Source organism: Mus pahari, chromosome 4 (genome assembly GCF_900095145.1).
Source record: "Mus pahari chromosome 4, PAHARI_EIJ_v1.1, whole genome shotgun sequence".
NCBI lineage: Eukaryota > Metazoa > Chordata > Mammalia > Rodentia > Muridae > Mus > Mus pahari.
In genome coordinates, this window is record NC_034593.1 from 106,005,316 (window position 1) to 106,027,704 (window position 22,389).

The 22,389-nt window shown below is 39.7% G+C and overlaps 1 protein-coding gene across 1 annotated transcript in view; it reads right to left on the reverse strand.

Annotated features, from left to right (window-relative positions):
* Positions 1 to 18,235, reverse strand: part of Plppr4 (phospholipid phosphatase related 4) — a 39,377-nt gene extending 21,142 nt beyond the window's left edge. The window contains exon 1 of the mRNA XM_021196480.1: positions 17,400 to 18,235. Within this exon, the coding sequence (XP_021052139.1) occupies positions 17,400 to 17,624 (225 nt within the window). The 5' untranslated portion in view covers positions 17,625 to 18,235. The remainder of the gene's footprint in view (positions 1 to 17,399) is intronic.
* Positions 18,236 to 22,389: the final 4,154 nt, after the last annotated feature.

The following is a 22,389-nucleotide window of genomic DNA, read 5'->3' on the forward strand; positions in this document are numbered from 1 at the left end:
AAGATTTGGGCACAGGAAAAAAATTCCTAAACAGAACAGTAATGGCTTGTGCTGTAAAAATCAAGAATTGACAAGCAAGACCTCATAAAATTGCAAAGCTTCTGTGAGGCAAAAGACACTGTCAACAAGACAAAAAGGCCACCAACAGATTGCAAAAGGAATTTTACCAATCCTAAATCTGATAGAGGACTAATATCCAATATATACAAAGAGCTTGANAAGCTGGAATCCAGAAATTCAAATAACCCCATTAAAAAATGGGGTACAGAGCTAAACAAAGAATTCTCAACTGAGGAATACCAAATGGCTGAGAAACACCTGAAAAAATGTTCAACATCCTTAATCATCAGAGAAATGCAATTCAAAACAACCTTGAGATTCCACCTCACACCAGTCAGAATGGCTAAGATCGAAAATTCAGGTGACAGCAGATGCTGGGGAGGATGTATAGAAAGAGGAACACTCCTCCATTGCCGGTGGGATTGCAAGCTTGTACAACCACTCTGGAAATCAGTCTGGCGGTTCCTCAGAAAACTGGACATAGTACTACCAGAAGATCCAACAATACCACTCCTGGGCTTATACCCAGAAGATGTTAAAACTGGTAATAAGGATGCATGCTCCACTATGTTCATAGCAGCCTTATCTATAATAGCCAGACGGTGGAAATACACAGATGTCCTTCAATAGAGCAATGGATACAGAAGATGTGGTACATTTACTCAATGGAGTACTACTCAGCTTTTAAAATCAATGAATTTATGAAATTCTTGGGCAAATGGATATATCTGGAGGATATTATTCTTAGTGAGGTAACCCAATCACAAAAGGAATAATTTTCTATCCTTTTGATGTTATTGTCTCTATTTTTTCTTAGAGGACACTTAGTTTCTGACTTTTGCATTATTTTGTGTGTGTGTGTGTGTGTGTGTGTGTGTGTGTGTGTGTGTGTTTGTATCTTACTAGTCAAGTGCAGTGAATTAAATCACAGTGCTTTTTCTGTCAAAATTGTCTTCAAAAGCATCTCTTCATTTTTGAGGTTACTTAGCAACATACATTTCTTTTGAATGCAGGAGTTAACAGGCAAGATGTGTTAATTTGTGCATACATATATAAAATTTTATATGCACATAATAGGTCCAGACTTTGATGGCATTATAATGACATTGTGAAGATTTAAATTTTTCTGTGTAGGCAATTATAGATGCTTTATATCTTGTGATATAGCTAAGAAAAAAAAAAGTGTGAGCCAATCTGCTTTATGCAGCCTTAAAGAGGAGGGAAATTACCCAAAGAATAGAAAAGTTGTTCTTAAAGGGAACAGATTGATTCTTATAATTACCACGTACTAAGCAACTTGTGAGTGAAAATGATAGAGCAATTTAAGAGAAAATAAAACGTTAACTTTTGGAGCAGAGAGCTGAGGAAAAGGAAGGTATTTTAAGAGATCATATTTGCTGGATAATGCTGATTTTTATCATATCATTTTATAAAAACCAAATATACAGTTATGTATCAGTTTTGGTGGCATATTTATGCAATCCACCATGACATTTTATCTCAGACAGGTAGATTATGTGTATGTAGCATGCTGTAATAAGGACACGGTTCCTCCCCACCAGGAGAGCATTCACTGGGCTCTCTACTTGGTTAAACACATGTTGGTTCCTGTCTTCGGTCTATTTCATGACCACAGTGAATTCAGAATCCGAGAAGAACCTTTTAAAGTGGGGACAGCATCTTCATAAAATGTCACTGAACATACATAGGGCTGTTGGATAATCTGCTTATTCTTTTCTTTCATAAATCTCTATTGAGAGCCTGCTTGCTCACAGAAGTTATTGTTCAGGGTTTGATTAAACAGAGGCCTTAATCTCATGGATATACTTTCTAGTTGAGGAAGGTAGATAAAAATGAAAAAAGATTCTTGGAAAAACGAAAATGTTTAAAGAAGAAGGAGGTAGTATTTCAGCTCTTGGATTCTCTAGGTCTTTAGGCAAGACCTAGCTTAGATGCTGTCTGATTTATCCAGCTAGAGAAAGTAACCTTTGATAGTTTCAGGAAGGTGGACTTGGCAGGGAATTGGAGTTAAGAGCAGGAGCTGGGATTTTATATAAAGTAAAACTGGAAACATTCAGAGAGCTGAAATGGATGTATAACATAACTCAAAATATCTTTTACCAAGGTGTCTTTGGGAATGGGATTGAGGATAGACAGCAGGAGTTCTAAAGTCAAAGCAGAGTGAAAATTTGAGTTCCCTTCAAGACTTAGCAAAACGTGTATTTGTCTGTAAAAGATGTAAGACACTTGTTAGGTTTACAGCTCAAACTACATGGGAAAGGGAAGAAGTCTCAATATTAGGTGACCTGAATTCTAGTGGATACAGGGTAGACCTTGCTGTCCAGCCAAGAGAGGAGATGACTGTTGTGGGACACAGAAGTAGATAGAGCTCTAGAGAGTTCAGTGATTATGAGTGTAGTTATGGAGACAGAACAAAAATTCAGTGAACAATAGAGTTCAGGGACTTGCAATCCAAGTAGGACCAGCCGGCTCATTTTCTGGGAAGAATGTTGGGAGAAACCTGCGTGAGAGTGATCAAAGATTCTGTAAAAATAGTTTTATAGCTGTTCAAAGTGAGATGTTTCTTGGCTGTTTAAGTACAGCGAACTCTACTGTGTTATTTGGGTGGTGATACACAGGGAGTAAGGACGCAGCTCCAGGCATAGCCATAGGGGTGTTTAAACAGAAGAAGCACCTTCACTTTTGAAGAACTACACTTGCACAGAAATTTCAAAGTTATCTTGGTTTTGCTATGAGTAATACAAGAACACAAAGAATATAATTATGCAAATTGTCCAAAGGAACACTTTTAGATAATAACAAATTTAAAATGGGAAATCTAAGAGCATTTTTTTACATATCCCAAAGTCATATACAATGGGGAATTTAGGGCTGGGGCAATGGCTGAGTTGACAAAAGTGTTTGTTGCAAATATGAAGACCCGAGATTGGTCACTAACACCCATGTGAAAGGTAATCCAGGGTGGCCTTTGCTCTAATCCCAGGGTTGGGGTGGAGAGAGGAGTTAGGAGGGTGCGCTGCCTTTAGGTGAACTGTTTACCTCCTGGCTCAGCGAGAGATTCTGCCTCAAAAAAAGTAAGGTAGAGAAGCGGGGATAATGCTCAGCCCATAAGGCACTTGCCAAGCAAGCGTGAGGATCACAGTTGAGAACCTCTGCCATATTCATAAAACTACACAGATGCCACACAAAAGAGGATTGTAGGAGCCACACCTACAATCCCAGTGATCTGATAGAGATGGGAGGCAGAAACAAGAGAATCTCTAGATGGTCTCAAGCCAGTTCGCCAGTGTCCCACACTCAAGGCTACATTTTGACCTTGACACGAGTGCTGTGGTTCCTGTGCATCTGCCCTTACACACACAGTCACACACAAGCAGAAAAGGGAAAAGGAAAAGAGTACAGTGGAGACCAAGGAGGGGGCGTGACATAAACGTCTAGCTCCCACAGAGACGCACATACATACTCACACACACATGAACACAGGCACCAAATGTAAACTTTCACAGAGTAAAAGATACATTGAAATGGAATTCAAACTGGGAAAATATGAATAGGTCAAACTAGTTTTATTCAGGTCTGTCCAGCCAAAAGGTTGCTGAAAAGGTTGCCAACACACTATTTTGAAGGCATTTTCTCCTCTCTATTATACAAACTTCAGTGACATTGTTTGCCTTTTTTTTTCTGTGTGTGTGTAGACAATGCAGAAAACATTTCCTCAAAATAGTGACAATTAAGTAGTATCACAAATACAGTATGAAGCTTTATGGTTTCTGAAGCCAGCACAGATGAATAATAATGAACCTTAAAGAGCAAACCTATATTTTCAGTCTCAATAAAGCACTGGGTTAGTATGCATGTCTACTATCCTAAGACCCAAATATCTGAACTAGTTTTCACATATAAAATGGGATATGTAGGGGCAAATTAAAGTAGGGCAGTGCAGGCACAGGAGACCACTGTTGGTCTCTGCACCCAGAGCTTCTGCAAATTCCAGGCTCTGGGCAATATCCAAACTGGTTGGGGTTTCATTTGTTATCAATGAAACGAGGGGGTTTCTTCTATAGCTATCTGATTCTAAAATCTACCACATGCAACATGATGGAAGACACATTTCCTCGAACTTCTTTTTAGTCATGGCTAGCCTAAGAAAAAGCATTAAGGTTTCCCGTCTCTTACTTTTTCAGTCTGTTTCTTTCCCCCTCCCCCTCCCAGAACTAACAGGCTGATTTTCATAGAATTACCATCTGACCATGCAACTACCAGCACCCTGCTGATAACAAAACCTGTGGGGCCTTTTCTCAATGGCATTCATGACCTTCCTTGTATATTTTCTTTTTAAAAAATGCTGACCTATGTCTACATGCCACACACTCTCAAAACACACATCTCAGGCCTCTATCATGCTTATATATCAAAAGACACATCCTATAAAACTTTGCATTATGATGTATTTTTACATTTTTTAAAAAAGCAAACTCACTTTCACATCTTTTTCTCTCTCTAATCTTTCTGCCCTCTGTTTAGAAGTGAGGCTCCCAGTATTTACATTTAATATATAGTTTCATTAAAAGAGTTGTTAATTTGTCTTTGATTCTAGGTATTTATACCTTACCTTTGTCATCCCAAGATCAGGAATCTGAAAGTAAGATCTTCATATAAACCAGTGTTTTGGATATGTTTACTAAATGTTTGAGGGGTTTAATTGAAATAAATCAGGAAGTTGCTACCAAAGGAGATAGAAATATAATTTGTTTATAGTATTTGGTATTCAGTTAAGGCATAGGCATTTATGCCAGGTGCTGTGTTGATCCTAATAGGTTGTTAAATTGAATGTAAACTTTATGTAGTCTAAGTATTTGTTGGCATCCTCAATCTATGCTTCCAAAACTGCAGTGCGGATAAATTATATAAATTGTACAACCATCATAAAGTCAGTGAGAACGCTAGTCTCTGGGCTGCTTTGCCTTGCTCCCCATTCCCAATGTGCAACAATGTCTACACATCCAAAGATGGAAATGGAACTCTTAGGTAACTTGCATGGTTTGAAAACACCCACCCCCCCCTTTGTTTTTAACTCTTAATCACTTTCTGTACTGACTTCTTCCTTGTCATCTAATTATGACAAGCATTTCACATGCTCACATCTATGACTGGTCCTTTCTAGATCCCATTGTACTTTGACTTAAAACAGAATTCGTTGAGCATAGTCATACTTCAAAAGAGACATGTGGTTGCCGAGTTTTATTTAGATATTTTCACTTACTTGTCTGATTTAATTTCAATTACTTCCTTGGGAATATTATGATATATTTTAGAATAAAGACTTTGCCCCAGATACTTAAACAATCTACTTGATGTCTGCATGGCCAGGACTGTAATTGAATTCTGCTCCACTAAATTTCTGGAATCCTGTGCCCCCATTACATCTTACTGCTGTTCCATCACATGTTGCCATCTGGCACTTGTCTAATGCTTTTCAGGAAAAGATAGCCCCAGGAGTCAGTGGGCATGCCAGCTCAGAGGACAGAAGGTTAGAGGGAGCCATGTGTGCAAGGGGCTTGAGCAGCACCAAGAATGAGGGATGTTGTGCATTTCCAAACTGCAGTTCTACTAATAAGAGTATTTCTAGGTCTTAGTGATTCTTAGAGTAGTTTCTCCAAAACCATCATGTTTTTATTGATTTTGATGATATCTTAAGAACTTTAAATACTTGAGATGTGAGCTGATTTTGTCTCCACTTTTGTCTTCCTCAGTGAATTGTTTTTAATATATTAGAAATTGGGCACTATGAAGGCTCTGATAGGTTTCTGGCTTTTGAGTTTTCCTGGAGTCTTGCCTCAGGAATACCATGATGTTCCGAGGATACCTGGATCCCAGCATCCTCATTGTTTAGGATAGACATTGCTCTCTTGCTGATCTCCTTTATTCAAACGACAGGATCTTTAAAGTTGAGAAACTTCTTTTTACTTTTTTACTTCTGATATATCCATAGTCCTCAACAAAGAATAAGTTAATGCCTATGTGGATGATCTGAGTGGAGATGGCATACTTTGTTCCTGTCATGTAAACACACACACACACACACACACACACACAGAGAGAGAGAGAGAGAAAGAGAGAGAGACAGAGAGAGACAGAGAGAGAGAGACAGACAGACAGAGACAGACAGAGACAGAGACAGAGACAGAGAAACAGAGTCTTATACTGTAATTAAGAAAACCCCACACTTAAAAGTAGTCTCATTTATATCAACCATACACACAGAAATAATTTATTTCCAATTTCTAATATTTAGATTTAGTGGATTATTTGAACCCTAACAATTCTGTAAGTGTTCAAGAACACAAGAGATTTAAATTGGGTCCTCCCAATAGTAGCAGTGGTTAATGGGAAATGTTCTTCTATGTCTTTATGCCTGAATATAAACTGTATTTACATTCTAAATAGCTCTAAAAAGACTAATTACAATCTCTCATTGATTTAATAGTAAAGCCTAATATAATACTTAGTGGCTGCTTTATTACCTGAATATTGATCTAGCATGAGGCTTGGGGGCTGGGTTTTGTAAGCAGCAGCCTTAACCCCAGACGCTGAAGAGTGGCTTCTCATCCTTGATTAGACACTGAAGTGTGTGCACTGTCTTGGCAAGAATTTTCTTCTTGAAACTAAATTAGAGATGAAGACCTGAGGCTGGGGACCAGTATTTCATGTGTTGAAAGTAATTGCTTTGTAAATCTTTTCTTATGGGCATAATTTCTCTTTTCTGTAACATACAGCTGGCTTTCAAAATATGGTACTAACTTACAAAAATATGGTACAACTTAATGCTTCTGATATTTGGCAGGTATTATTTAAAGAATTTTCCATATGTGAGTTCAGGCAATCTTGATGATTCATTTTTTAAGGAAAAGGCTACTATTACAGATGTCTCATGGATAAGAGAACAGAGAGTGGAGAAACTACATGATTTTTATGAAGTTATTCAGCTTGGTAGCTGGATTGCTAACTCAAGACATCAGGCTGCCAATCACTGTGCCTATTGTCCTTTCTTAGACACAGCTACCAGTGACCTACCCCTTCCCCAAATAACTGAGGAACTTTAAAGTTCAATATGGAACCATTTTCCTTTGTTTACCATCTTCTGGGTGGTGTTCAGCAAACGTTTCTTAATATCTTCTAAAGAAAAGTAAGGCTAGCATATACTGAGATAGAGTGATGTTTTTCATATCTAATTATAGATTTCATCTCAAAAGAGGACCCATACAGGCATATGCCAGATATTCTGGTTTTCTCTCATTAAATGATACAGTAAGTAGAGTTTTAAAATGAAAACTCATGTAGACATCAGACATTGACACTAATCTCCAGTCTTTTAATAATCTAAAATTCAGGGCAATATTTCTGATATAGTATTCATTCTCATTTCCTTTATAGGTTAAAAATGTCTCCATGAACTAAATATGACAGTTACTAAAAATTCTATGGGCTGGAGACATAGCTCAGTGTTCGTGCTTTTAGACAAATGTATATGAAACTCTGGGTATGATTTCAGTATGAGGAAAAACAAAAAGAAAAAAAAACATTTCTACTATTAGTCTTATTTTATTTCATACATTCAATAAGGGTTTGTTGAAAATGTTCTTTCTGGAAGGAGTCACTCCAGTAATCCTTAGATATTATTTCCATCCAACTAAGAGGCACATCATAAGCAATTAGGAAAGAAGGTATTTAATTGGTAAATAGATGGTCATGAAATTATAAAATAAATCAACCCCCAAAATTATCTTAGCATTTCTTCTTTATCAGACTATACTGGCCCCATTGGAGTTCCGTGCATGGGGAACCACTATCTCAAGCTACAAACTTCACACGTATCCAGTCTCTAAGCACAGGCTTTTGGTGCCATATTAAAGTGTTGACGGTCTGTTCTCATGCATTTTTATTGTTCCCATTTTCAGCAATAGTTGCCTGTTAAGTACACTGATAATTTTGTTTACTTTTACCAAAATTGCCTTGATTTTAATCACTCATATTTCTTTTTTCTCCTTAATATGCCTAATGGGTTGGTCAACTTTAAAATGGTCAGAAACCATTTTGTTACAAGCAAGCAAGCAATTGTCCTTTCCTATGTCGATTGACATCTTTTTCTGCTTTAAAAACAACCAAGCAGACAGCAATGGACTGCCAGTTGTTTCAGGGTCTAATTACTCACAGGGGAAAAAAAAAACCCTAACATTAACTATGTCATAATTAGCACTTTTGTTCTTGGCATTCAACATTTCTAAACCCACTTGACCAGAAATATATTATTCCATTGCACAGTTATCTGAAATTTCATTTCTAACATCTTCTAGAAAGTAACTCAGAAACCCGAGATGCCCGTGGCCCTCAAAATTAGGCCAGTTTACAGTTTAAATATGAACTTTGTGTTTCCTAATGATACGATGCCAGAACAGCAGAGCTTGATTTTCTTTCCTTCTTTTTCAAGTGTGTGTATGTGTGTGTGTGTGTGTGTGTGCATGTGTGCTTATGGTGCATGTACGCTTGCGTATGTGTGTGGATGAACACACATATGGGTATGTTGTCATATAGAAGCCTGAGATTGATGCTGAGAACCATCTTCTACTGATCTTGCGCCTTGTGCATTGAGGCAGGATCTCTCAATCAAACCTAGAACCCACTGGTATGGCAAGCCTTGCTAACCAGCTTCCTCTGGAGGGGAATATCCTGAAGGCTGCCCACCATTCCCATCAGATACACACTTAGGCATCTGAGGGTTCAGTTCTGGTCTTCACACTTGCTGGGATTATGTTTAAACTTCTGGGTCATCTCTCTATCCCCTAATAGTTGGGTTTTAATAAAGTCTCTAGACAAACCTGTGTCAGTCTATTTAAATTAGAGTTTACTAGTAAACAAGAGTTAATATCTGCTTCTAACCTGTGTTAGAGAATTAGATGAGCTGACAATATATGAATTAAAAATTATATTAAAGAATGGAAAATTCGGTTATTCTATAAATAGTGTTTTATAGCGCATTATTTTTCCCAGTGTTTTCTTTCCTTTCTGTAAAGATACTCTATTAATATAGAGTGAAGAAATTGTGAAATTATATGTGAACAGTTTCTCAATCGGATGGGGAAATACAACTTTTAGTATTTTCTTCTTTGGATGTGTCTGTGCTCCATAATAGAAGGGTGTGAGTGTGTGGGGTAATAATTCAGAAAAGGAGCAGGTCCAGTCCTGACTGCCCCACCACACTGTTTAGTGTGATGCCCTGGAAGGTGCTGAGAAGCAGGTGCACACAACAAGCACAGTTCATCCACGTGCCAAGTTAGAATGACCTGCGTGAGCCTTGACTCAGACCAAAGAATGGAAGCATGGTGGAATAAAAGGTGGAAAGACTGTAGAACCACAAGTTGGGGGCGGAGGGGACTACTGGGAAATAGTGTCTTCTAGACATTACAGGGCCATTCAGTCATCAGCTCCCAGCAGCTGTTGTTCCCTGATTAAGATCAAGCCCATCAACCAATGTCCCAGCATGATTGTAGGAGTTCACAAGCTCCTCACTGAGGAAGTATTGAATGTTGATGGCCACTGATTGAGGGTTAATCCATTTGCTTCAGGGTTGCTGACCCCTACTCCCTGGACTCAGTATATTACTTTTTTAAAAGGAGAGATGATATGAAGTTCTTTAGGGGGATGTGGAAGATGGCTAGAATGAGCTAGAGTGGGGAGTGGGGTTGGACATAATCGAAGCTCATTATATTCATTTGTCAAATCCTCAAAATAACATATGTTTAAGAAAAGAATTCTGAAAATCATAAAAACTAGAAAAGAGTCCTATGACAGAAGTTAGAATACCTTTGTCTTAGTCTAATATTAACAATATATATCTTTAGTTAACTTTAACTTTTTAAAACAGTCTTCTTATACATGACAGAACCATGTCAGATGTTTTTGGGTTATGCAGTTAATTCTGTAATGAAATTGCTTAATTCTGTATTTTGTACAAGAGTGTTTGGTTTAGAGAGATCCCAGACTTTTATATATTATAGTATCTACACACCCCAAGGGGACAATTGTTCTGTAAATGACAATTGATAAACATTTCCAGCATTAAAAGCAATCATTATTTCTCAAATGCGAGTCATCTTAGACAATCTGATGACTAAAGAGTTCTCCAAAACTCGCTCACACGTTAGATCTCTAGTAAGCTCACATGCATCACATGTTCACCCCCCAGTTTTCTTAAGATCTCTCTCCTCTAGTTTCACTTTGTATCGATTTGCTACAAGTCATTTATCCAGGCTTATCTCGTTGTGGCCCTGTCCTACCCATTCCACTTCCTTTAAACTCAGCTCGAAGGCTTCCCTTCCATCCCGAGCATAGCTCCTCGTTAATTTCCACAGGCCCCTGATGAACACCAGTTGTTCTGGCTAAAAGAGGACATTTTTGCAAGTGCACAATGATCATGGATTTCAAAATATCCGTGCCAGAAGGAAATCATTTACCACCAAACAGGAAATACTAGCAGCAAAATTAAACTCAGTAGTGGAATACACAGAAAAATTTTGTTCTTCTGCTTTGACAAACTCTCAACAAGACTTATTAAATTGCATGTCCTCTGTACCATGAAGTACCATGAAGCTCACTGAATCAAAGGCAGGCACATCTTTTTATTTTACTTCACCACTAAATCCAGCATTGTTACTGGAAGTATGTTTGTAACATGGTACAATCATAGGGTATGAGCAAAACTGGGCCTAATGGCTTCATCCATTAACTGTAATGTCTCTGCAAAGGTATTTGTCTCTTTGAGTTACAATTTTCATATTTAAAAAGCAAAGATAATAATGCCTTGTTTGAAGCTAGGCTTAATTCTAACACTTGGGAACCTAAGTGTTATATGTCCCAATATGAGGCAAGCTTGGAATAGACATTGAGATCTGGTTACAAAAAACAAGAACAGAAACAAAACCCAACCAACCAAACCAACAGAAATCAGAACAAGACAAAAGCCAATCAAACCAACAAGAATAAACCACCTACTTTGTGTAGTGGTTCTGAGGATGGGTGATAATGTAGCCAGAGCTTCTGCCACATAGAGAACACTTGAAATCACTAAATTTTATTATTATTATTATTATTATTATTACTAAGATCATTGTCACCACCATCATCAACAACACTACCGTTATAACTCTCTTTGAAGCTGACAGAGGGAAACTAATACTTTCCTGACATAAAAACGTAGGGCATTTACTCTTGGAGAAAAGATAGAGATTGTGCCTTCGAATAGAGAGAGAGAGAGAGAGAGAGAGAGAGAGAGAGAGAGAGAGATCACTAGCAGAGAGTTGTGTGCTTGAAACTTGCTGTTGGAGAAGTGTCCTCACTTAACCCTATCTCTAGGACTTAGAAATCTATTCTCTTCTCTCCCACTTTCCCCTTTGCATCAATTTGTGGATTGTAACCAACTGGGGAGGGGTGATTTGCCAGCTCATTGCACTTGGCAGAGTTTAGAACAGTTTTTTGAGGAGATTATCTCTATACAGTTTAGAAAAGATGGGAAAAGTCACAGTTACTATTTTGGTATATAGAAACTCAGTGATGTTGTGATACTATTTTTCTTGCTGATATTAATGTTTGTGTAAAAGGAAAATAAACTATATTTTACAGAAAGATGAAATAAGCTATGCAAACTTAACAAAAAGATGATCTGAAATATGGAAATGTGGATTCATGTTAAAGTTAAGATATAAATATCTTGAAAAATTTCTCCAAATAAATAATTTTATTTATCTTTGAGTTAAAGAGCCTTGGTTATGTTTCCCACTCTGTTATATATTTTCTCACACCACCAATGTCCACACATGTCTGGGTGCAGAGTTTTGAGCATGCGCATGTATTTACATAAAACAAAAGATTGTGGCCCTATCTTTATGTGTATCCCCTTAAAATACATTAAACATTTGCTCCTCTTCTACAGGTAAGCATTATCTCACAGATTGAAAAGTATGCTACAAAGCTGAACACTGTTAAAATTAAAAGAAATCTGTCTTCCATTTATTTCCCTTTAATAATTTCCATTTGGGGACTTTACAAATGATTTATTATGTATCTCCATGACATATTGAATGACCTTGGAGCAGTGTGACTAATGAGGAAAAGGTTATGTACCTGAGCACAGGGGGTTGTTATAGGGTTGTGCATCAAGGGGATTCACCCAGACCGCCAGCTTCGTGGGGCGTAAGGCTCGGTGATTAAGCCTGGGCAGCTTTTGGCTGGTGCTAGCTACGCTCCCAGCTGCGATCACCAACACAGGAGAGACAGATATCACTTGGAGAGGGCTTTGCAAACTAAAATGCAAGCTCATGTTGGATATCTTCTTGTTTAAGGGTCCGGTCTATCCATAGCTGGCCTTTCTTTTCTCATGTTGAACAGTGGAAAACTGAATTATCCAATTAATCCATAAAGTAGGGTACTATTCTAGAAGCCATCTTGCTTTGCAAATTACCACAGGATGTTACTGCCAACCACGAACCTTTTTATCAGCAAAAGAGAAGACAAAAGAAACAACAATAATGAAGATGACAACGACAACAAGAACAACAACAAGAACAACAACAACAACATCCTTCCCATTAACTTACTATCAAGTGTGGTTGTGAACCAGGACCGGATTGCTTGAACTTGGAAGCTGACCAGTGTGACCAGTGTGACTGTGCCCACAGGATGATAGAGGTGCTTTGCCAGTGTAAGTGGGCTGGATCATCTCTGTTCCTTGTCTAACCTGGGGACACTAGCTGCTGGCTGGTGAGACAGTGTGGCGTGTGCACACTGTCTGCTAATCTTTGTGCTGAGCCTCTTCCAGCTGAGGACAGCTGAGCTGAGGGTGCCTGTCTCTCTCACCTCTGAGAATGTGCCCACACCTTACCATGTTTTCCTGTTTTGTTGTTGCTGGTTTATCTGCTTGTTTTCTTTTTGAGTCTGGGTCTAAAAAAATGTTGCCAAGGCTGGCTTCAAACTCCTGGACTCAAGGGATCCCCCAGCCCAGCCTCCCAGGTGCTGTCTTTTTGCTCTTAACAGAGAAGAAGCAGAGGGAGTAACTTTGCCTGTACGTGTATTCTCTCTGTAAGTAAGTGTACCAGTCTGTGATGCTGAACATGAAGTTTGATTTGGTACCCACTCTGCCTCAAATTTTGTTTTATAAGCTTGGCTATGTTATTTAATTTCTATCTATTTCATTAAAAAAATCTAGACAACAATGTCCTCTTTTATTGAAAAATTACATTTATTCATTGTGTATGTATGCATGTATGTATGTATGTATGTATGTATGCATGTGTGTTATATGTATGTATAAATGTATGCATGTATGTATATATGCATGTACGTATGTTGCACATTTTGATATAGAGGTAAAAGGGCAACATGTGGAAGTGTGTCTATCCTCTCCTTCTAACTCTTCTACCATGTTGGTGCCAGGGACTGAAGTTAGGTCACTGGGTTTGAGCCATCCCACAGACTCAATGGCTTTTTTTCTACAACAGAATCACTGAAGACTGTGCTAGAAGGCGCATGTTCTTCTAACGGCTTTCCAAAGAAAACTCATATTCCCTATACAAAGCTAAGAGCACGCCACTGTCTCTAACCATGACCAATATTACAGAATGTTTCCAGGGACCCTGTGAAACTCAAGCCTCTTGGGAGGTGACAGCTTTTGAGGAACAGGGCGAGTGAAGAAGTAGAGTTTGTTCAACCTAGAAGGGGAGAGAGTCCACTTCAGGTCAAGGGCAATTGTTCAAGAGGGAATGAAAGAACCTAATGTAGTCATCTTAACACAGACATGACGCCTTAACCACGGAATGGACTCTGTACCTAAGAAATAGCCATCTTATTTTCTATCATAAATGAATACATGTATATTCATTTTGAGGCTACATGATTTTTATCACATAAAAGGAAATAGACAACTAGAGAGCTAATGTGGTCAAAATTATGCACGACACGGTACAGGTGATGTTTGAACCAGGTCAATCTATCTTTAAGGTTCATTGTGTTCCCAATCAACCAAATGTTGCTATTTTCCTGACAGAATTCCATCTAGGTTTATTTTAACCCTCTCTGGTTCCTGTGAAAATTTACCAGTTAAGTTCCTTTTTGTAATGGATAAAAGAAAGCATCTTCAATAAACAGTGCTGGTCTAACTGGCAGTCAGTATGTAGAAAAATGAAAAACGACCCATATTTGTCATCTTGCACAAAGCTCAAGTCCAAGTGGATCAAAGACCTTAACATAAAAACAGATACACTGAATCTAATAGAAAGGAAAGTGAGAAAGAGCCTCAAACTCATGGGCATGGGGGTGGGGTGGGGATTTCCTAAACAGAACTTCAATGGCCCAGGCTCTAAGATCAGGAATTGATAAATGATACACCATGAAACTGAAAAGCTTCTGTAAGGCAAAGGACATAGTCAATAGGACAAATCTGTAGGCAACCTACAGATTGGGAAACCATCTTCTGATAGAGGGCTAATATCCAAAATATATAAAGAACTCAAGAAGCAAAGAACAATCTAAAATGGCACACACCTTAAAGAAAGACAGCCTTGTTCCCACTATCACAAGGTCTGAAGACTTTTTCCCCCTGAATATTGGCCTTCTCACTGTCTTTATGTTACTTCAATTACACTCTCTATGCTGATATATGATGGAAGGAGATTTACTTGCATTTTGTCAATCTATCTTAATCCCTGAGTCATGGGGAACTATGTCCCAAAGCCAAGGGCTATTCCTCTAGTGCTTTTAAATTGACATGTTAATTCAAGTTCTGTTTATTCATCTTGCAAAAGAGACTCATCTTGCAGATTCCACCCACTAGCTTCAAAATGAGTCATTTCTAAGGAGCTGGGTAGTGCTTGCTGCCAACTCCTAAATAGCTGGAAGAATGATGCCTTCTTCCATCCTCTACAATCTCTTTAGAGGTTCATCGTGCATTCAAGTTTCAGGGACACAATTTGCTGTCCAATTTTGGAGGTCTCTATTAGAAGTCTATTACCACCCCAAATACAGTGTTATAGATACTCATTTTAATTTCATGAGGCAGGCACAGTGGCCCATGCCTCTCATCCCAGCACGTGGAAGGTACAGTCAGCAGGGTCAGGGATTCAAGGCCAGTCTTGCTACTAGTTAGTTTGAAGCCAGCATGGACTCCCTTGGTATTCCATTTCAAAACACAACCAAAAATCAAATTTAAGAAAATCCAAACAAAAATCTTATAATAAACTCAATGATTTTTTTCAAGTGATCTTTCTGTAACTTCTCTGGCTTAATGAATTCATAGAAGGTGTCAGAGTGGGTCAATGTCAAAATAATGATTTTCTTTCTTGGAAAATATCTAACATTTGTAAGATTTTTTTCCCCTAGAGACACAATTCCCATGAATTATAAAATATCTTTACTTTTAAGATCCTAGGTTAAAGGGTATGGATTCCTTGAAAAGTTCCTCAAGAGTCAGCAGTTCAATTCTTTAAGAGAATGATTGAATTTTTTGGTTTGTACCCTCATTCATTGAGGTTCCTGGAAGCCATACAGCTGTGTTCTGGTATAGTCAGCTTCCATCTGACCTCGGGTGAGTATCTCTTAGGGACAGAATCCCCAAATCATTAATTTCTCTCCAATAAACATAAAAGATTTAGATGTGCTTAAAAGTGCTTTAGCAAAAAACCACCACTAAATGGATCGGCAGTGCTACAAGTGGTTTAGCCACTGGTCTAGAAGCAGGCAGCTCAGAGTCCCATTCTTTGGATCTGTTTATGGAGCCTTCTGGGCACACATAGCCATAGCCTCAAGATTCCTTGTAAAATGAACCATAGAATGATTTTAAGCAGTCTCTCTCTCTCTCTCTCTCTCTCTCTCTCTCTCTCTCTCTCTCTCTCTCTCTCTCCCTACCCCTGCATCTTTTCTATAGGTCCTAGATGAAGGGAAGGGGTCACAGGTCATTTCTCTGAAACTTATGCAGGTCATATACACCTCTCTTAAAACTTGAATTTTTCAAAAAAAAAAATGGCACATAAAAGAAACTTTGAGATATACAGCAATATCAAAGGAGAGCCTGGACAGAAGATCTCTTCTCCAAGTTTCAACATAGTAGCTCTTCCCCAATCCAGATCAACCTCTCAGTCACCAAACACAGAATCTGCTGTCTGTGCTTGGAAGTGAGCACCTCCATGTTTGGCTAAAAAGACGACGAAGGAAGGCTATTTATAATGCAGCAACCGTTTCAGAATTCCCTATTCAACCTGAGATGTAATTACACAAACCACAGTTTTACCCTTGGAACTGTTAGATTTTCCTAAATGTATCCTAGCTTCACCTGCAATTTAACAAACCCCTTGCTTAAAAATGTCTTCCGATTGCAATGGATCACAGTACATGGAATCCTGTATCTGTCAATCTTTACACCCCTCCCATAAACTGTTCCTCCCTCAAATGCTGCATTAGGTAAGTCAGAGGTTCATTATGAGTGCAACCCCATGTTAATTGCTTAACCGAAATATTGCTCAGGTCAGAATAAAAAACACAGATACAAAAAAAAAATGTGAACTCAGATGATGTCATACATTTGAAATATATATTCACTCGTTTATGCATGTATCTACACTGAGCTATATACATATATATACATGGATATATATACATGTATCTGTGCACACACCCACACACACCATGGCTAAACGCCAGTCGATTGTTGATTGACATCTAGAAATGACCCAATTTTAGAAGCAGATGAAGTACCATAGCAACTGTAGTAGGAAAAGGGTTTAGGAGGGTTAATAGAAGCCACCAATAATCCTAATACCACATAAACGTCTCTGGTCCTACAGTCTAGGCAAAACGGTATGCATTTGAATTCCCACCAAAAGCTCACAGAGTTCTTGATATAGTCAGCAAATTGAAAACACAAATTCCAAAATACAGGCATCATGGCCCCTCCGGGGCACTGATATATGCTGTGCACACTGGCGCTACAGGGCCAAAAACTAGATCAGTACTCTCACAGGTATCCCTTCCTGGAAGGCCACCCAGCAAGCCGCCCCTAGTGATAACCAGGTGGTGCTGGCAGGTGTCCACAGGCAGACTCAGGGGAGCTCTGGGGAAAAACCTGTGGGAGGGAAGAGAAAGGGTCGAGCATTTAGGAAAGGCAGTGGCTCAAGCCCTGGTGCTCCGGTGTGGTCACTAATCCTGCCCAGGACCCAAATTTGCTCCGGAGCTGTCCGGAAAGATCTGCATTATGCCAGGGCGCTGGGCCAACTCACCTCAACGAAATAAAAACAGGGCAGGAGGGTGACGCTGTCCTTGATCACTTTGCCCTTTGGCCTCTCCTTCGCCGACATCCCGGCCGCCTGCCGGGCTCCGAGTCCTCCCCCGGGTGAGGTGTGCACCGTGCGGCCACCGAGGCGAGCTGCCTGCTCCAGCCGCAAGCGCCGGGCGCCGCTGATGTCACATTCCCCGCGGGCACCGCTGGAACCAGAGCGCTGCATGCAGCGCCCCCGCCTTTTCCCCGCCCCTCTTTGCAGTAACCCCGCGGATCCCCGAGCCCGCAGGTCTTCTTCAGCCTGGCTTTAGTCCGTGTTTTGCGGGCAAGGGATAGCCAGCTCCCTCTCCAAGCTGTTGCTGCGATGGCTTCCCCTCCCTGCCACTCTCCCTGGGCTCTCCACCGCCCAAGCTGTGAGGCTCCTCTGCTGGCTGGCTGAGCTTGACGTCAAAAATAGGGAAGAGTGGGGGGAAGCACTCCTGGTTTCTGTGGAAGCAAGACTGAGGAGCCAAGGCACCTGGTCTCACGCGGGTCCCCTACCTGGGCTTAGTCTTGCCTTCCTAGAAAAATAGCAGCCTGCGCAGCACCGTTATCTGCTCTATCCATAGCAAAAGAGACCTCCTACCTGTGCAAAATTAAAACTCGGACTTCATAAGGGCAAGTAGGCCATAGAAGGAATTCACTGGGAGCTGGCTGCTACCCAAGCGTGACAGCCCTGCCTGCTGATCTTTAGGGAGGTAACTCCCAGGGAAGTACCTAGAAAAAGCTCCAATCAGCTGCAGGGAACAAAGTAAAAATTTCCTGCATCTGAAGAGAAAGGGTGAATGGGGCATCATCATCATCATCATCATCGCTGGCCCCAAAGCTCAGGAAATGTTCTAACCACATTCTTATTCCCTAGTACACTGTGGGAATTACAGCTGTAACTATGGAAGCATGATTCCAAACACTGGCGTCTAAGCCCAAGTCCTGGTTGTCAGGGTCCGTGGTTGCTCTCACATTTGTGATTCTTTTCGCAACCATCGGTATCAAGTGCTACAGCAGAAGCACTCAAGGGACACAAAGCAACACATGGGGATATTACCGACTTCTGTCTCTATCTGTTCTAGGTCATTTCTTGCTCTTCCAATGCCTCCCTGTCAATCATATGACATTGAATCCCCAGGCTACTTTTCAGCTGGCTTTTTCCATTGCTGTTCCAGTGGGGTTTTGGCAAGCTAGACGCCATATTCATAACGTTCACGTTTTACTACCCATGCGGCATCTTGCCTCTACTCCTCTGCCAAGATTAGGTTTCAGAATCCTGCAGTGCAGTTGCTCATGTACCATACTAATTCAGTGAAACTCTACCCCAGGTAAATCAGATGTCTATCTGAACAGCTAAATACAGTAGAATAAAAACCACAACACGTGATCGTGGGACCATGGCTTAAGTCTTCCCACCTCCCAAACCAAGTGTGTCCTTCTTAGTTGATCACAGTTCCATCCTCTGGTCTTTGTTCCATGCATATATTCTCCTAACTTCTCAAAAGCCACACAACCAGCTAGCTTTACTTTACTCGGAGAATAGAAGCTATAGAAAAAAAGACTATATTATCCCATAATATTATCCAAAACAGAGTACTCACCCTCCCCCCATTGCCACTACCATGTCTTGTTTTGATTGGCAGAAAAGAATCCTTACAAATCTTAAGCCATTCCTTACCCCTCGCACTGTAGCCCAAAGGTACTTCAGAAAAGCAATTACTGATTTCATTTCTCTGGTTAACCCTTCTAGAAGCTTCCCACGATGTGTAGCCCTCACCCCCACCCCCAGCTCTGTATTTTATCTTGAATCCCGATGGACATTCTACCTGTTGAACTTCACTAGTTTTTCTGGTTCTGATGGTGGGGGGAACCAAAACCTTTGTACTAACAGTGTCTCTCTGTTGATGAATGTAGTTCTATCAACCATTGCATAGTTAACTACTAACACACTTCGTGATTCTGCTCAAAATTTAGAAACTCGGCCAAATTCTCTTTGACATACTAAGTAATGGTCACAAATCAAAGCTTCCATTCCCTCCTCTGCCTCCTCTGCCTCCATCTCCTTTTCGTCTTCCTCTTCCCTCCTCCTCCCCCCATTCTTTCTCCTTCCTTTGCCTCCTACTTCTCCCCCCCTTTACCTCTTCCCCACTTCCTTCCTCCCTCCCAGTCCTCCCCCTCCTCCCCTCTTCCTCTTCTCTTTCTCTCCTTCTCCTATTTTAAAGGTTTATTCTTTTACTTATATGAGTGCTTCGTCTGTATATATGCTACATACCACACAATGTTACTGGACCCTATATAGATGGTTGTGAGCCACCATGTGATTGCTGAGACTGAACCCAGGCCCTCTAGAAGAGCAGAGCAGGCAATACTTTGAACTGCTTAGCCAACTCCCCAGCCCCTTCTTTTTTCTTTTACAGTATTTTGTTTCATTTGTAGAATGTGTCACTATTTTAATAGTTGTTCAAATATTTCATCCATCTAAAGTTTTCAATTTTAGATAAGGAAACTGAGTTGATGAGTTGAGTTAAAGTGTCCTTCCCCACTCTTCGAGGATAGCCAGTCTCCTCCCATTACTTCCTGCTGTCCGGAACTACCATGCTTCCAAAGCTATGTGATAAGTTCTGATGAAAACTTCTTCTTTTTGAAAAAGGAATATGTCCTCACATAGTCTTTCCGAGTGCTTCAAGTAGGTTGAGGGCTTGGAAATGATACTGCTGAATGAAAATTAAATAAACGTGATGACCTTACAGATAACCACCACACAAACACTCCCAGGAGAATACTTGGCTATGGGCACCCAAAACCTACTTAGAAACAACTTTCTTCTTTGATAGCTGAGAAAGCTGACAGATTGAATAATGATGTCAAGTGTATTTGGGGGCATTTTTTCCAGGTTATTGGTGCTGTGAAATATTCTGTCTTGAAATGTCAGACAGCTGCTTTTTCAGCGGGTGCCCTTTTTCAATGGAATAAGATTTCCGTTGAAAACATTCACACTCTGGGAAGCATAAACTGCTTCTTCAATGCAGTTAGCATACTTCAAGCAACTTTTAACATCCATGTCCTTTCTTGTCCCAGATGTGAACTATTCACATGGTGACAATGGGTAGAGCATAGTTCTTAGCTTAAGAGTACCTCTTGGTGGCCTCAATGTTGTAGGTGGTTTGTAAAAACTTTTTTTTCTAAGTTCTATATAGCTGGCCCTAAATTTGTGCTAATTTGCAGTTAAGTGTTATATTAATTTACTTCTTCATGAGTGAGAGTGTTGAGAAACATGGGCACAGAAATTGACTATCTTTTTCTTCATTGCTACATTATGCAAAATTTCCAATGTATCTTACAGGAGATCACTGAAAAGAAGCTAATTAAAGTATTAAATGACCACATCTGGCAGTCTAAATATTTCATCATTCTTAATTTTTGTCTTTCATACTTAATCTCTAAATCTTTTGACTTTCTAATAAATGGTGATCCTTTTCTATTATTACTGCTATGGACATGAATTAAAACATAGTTTCTGTATAATGACAGACAGAACCAGCTGGCATGCCAACATGGATCTGGGAAATATTTTGAGATTCCACCCCTAGATAAAATGTTACAGTAGATCAATGGCTGCTGAAAGAGGGTAAGATACATATATGTATTACATATATGCACATATATATTTATGTTATATATTATATGTATTGTATATATGCCATATATTATATATGTATTATAACATAAATTATGAGTAAAAGTATTGGGTGTATGTATGTATATATAACAAGAATAAAGAGAGTATGTGTTTGAAAGAGACTAGGGACACAGGAAAAGATGGAATGGAAAAGAGGAAGAGGAAAATAGATGTAAATTTCTCATGTATGAAATGAACAAAAAAAATACATTAAACTAAAAATTGTTGAGAATTTCCCCCTGAAATCCAGCTCCAAATTCTTGCAACCTATTTTTGAAGTTCCTCCGCTAGATTCCCCTGTCTCGGGCACCTGTTGGTGCCTCTCTATGTAGAAGATGTGTGTCCCCACTTCAATAAGCTTCTTTAAGCCATTTTATGCTATGATTATTTTGCTTTCATGAATTCTCATGTGTCATTCTCTCAGAAGTGAACTCAGATACTATGCATATGAATTCTGTTCACTCTCTGCAGGATCTTGTTGTGCCCTGAGTCCTCAGGAAACCTAGATGGGCCCAAGAATTATTTCAAAGTCCATTGTAACTCAAAAAAGAGTCTTTTATTTTTACAAGTACGAACTTGCACTCACTTTGTGAATGCTGGCAATCGACCTTGAGTCCAGAAAACACTGGGTTAATATACAGTATAGTTAGGAATCCCATGAATATTCACAGAAAAGTAGAAGGCTGTAATCATTTGGTGGAATGGTACTGAAGCAGGAGGGGAGTGTTAATGGTGTCTTTTCAGGGACTAATTTTATGGCCAGTCATAACTGTCTGTGACCTGACCTTTGATCTCCCTTGAGCTTGTTATTTCTCTAAGGTCTCAAGGGCAGACACCTGGAGAGTACTTCTGCTTACCAGAAGGAGGGTTGGTTTTTGGAGACACAAAGGCGGGGAGGATGTCTAGCGCTGTCTCCTCAAAATGTCCACATTAAGGGGGATTTTTATGGGTAGGGCCATTCTAGTGCTAGGGGAGGGAGAGGGAGCCTCAGGCTTGCTCCCTGCAGGAGGATGAAGCACAGAAACCAGTTGTGTGCATATTGTGCTTGCCTCAGGCTGGAGGGAGGATAGGAGCTTTAATGGGGGCAGGATGCAGAGGCAAACTGTCAGTACACAACACTAAAGTCTCTCTAATATCAGTAATTCGGGGGTTACAACAGTCTCAGTGACCTCTCTCTCCAAACACCATTTCCCTCCTCAATTGTACAATCTAGAACTTCATTATGAACAATTTTGTTTTAGCATATATATTCTTATACTTCTAATTAAAAGAAATTATTAGAAAA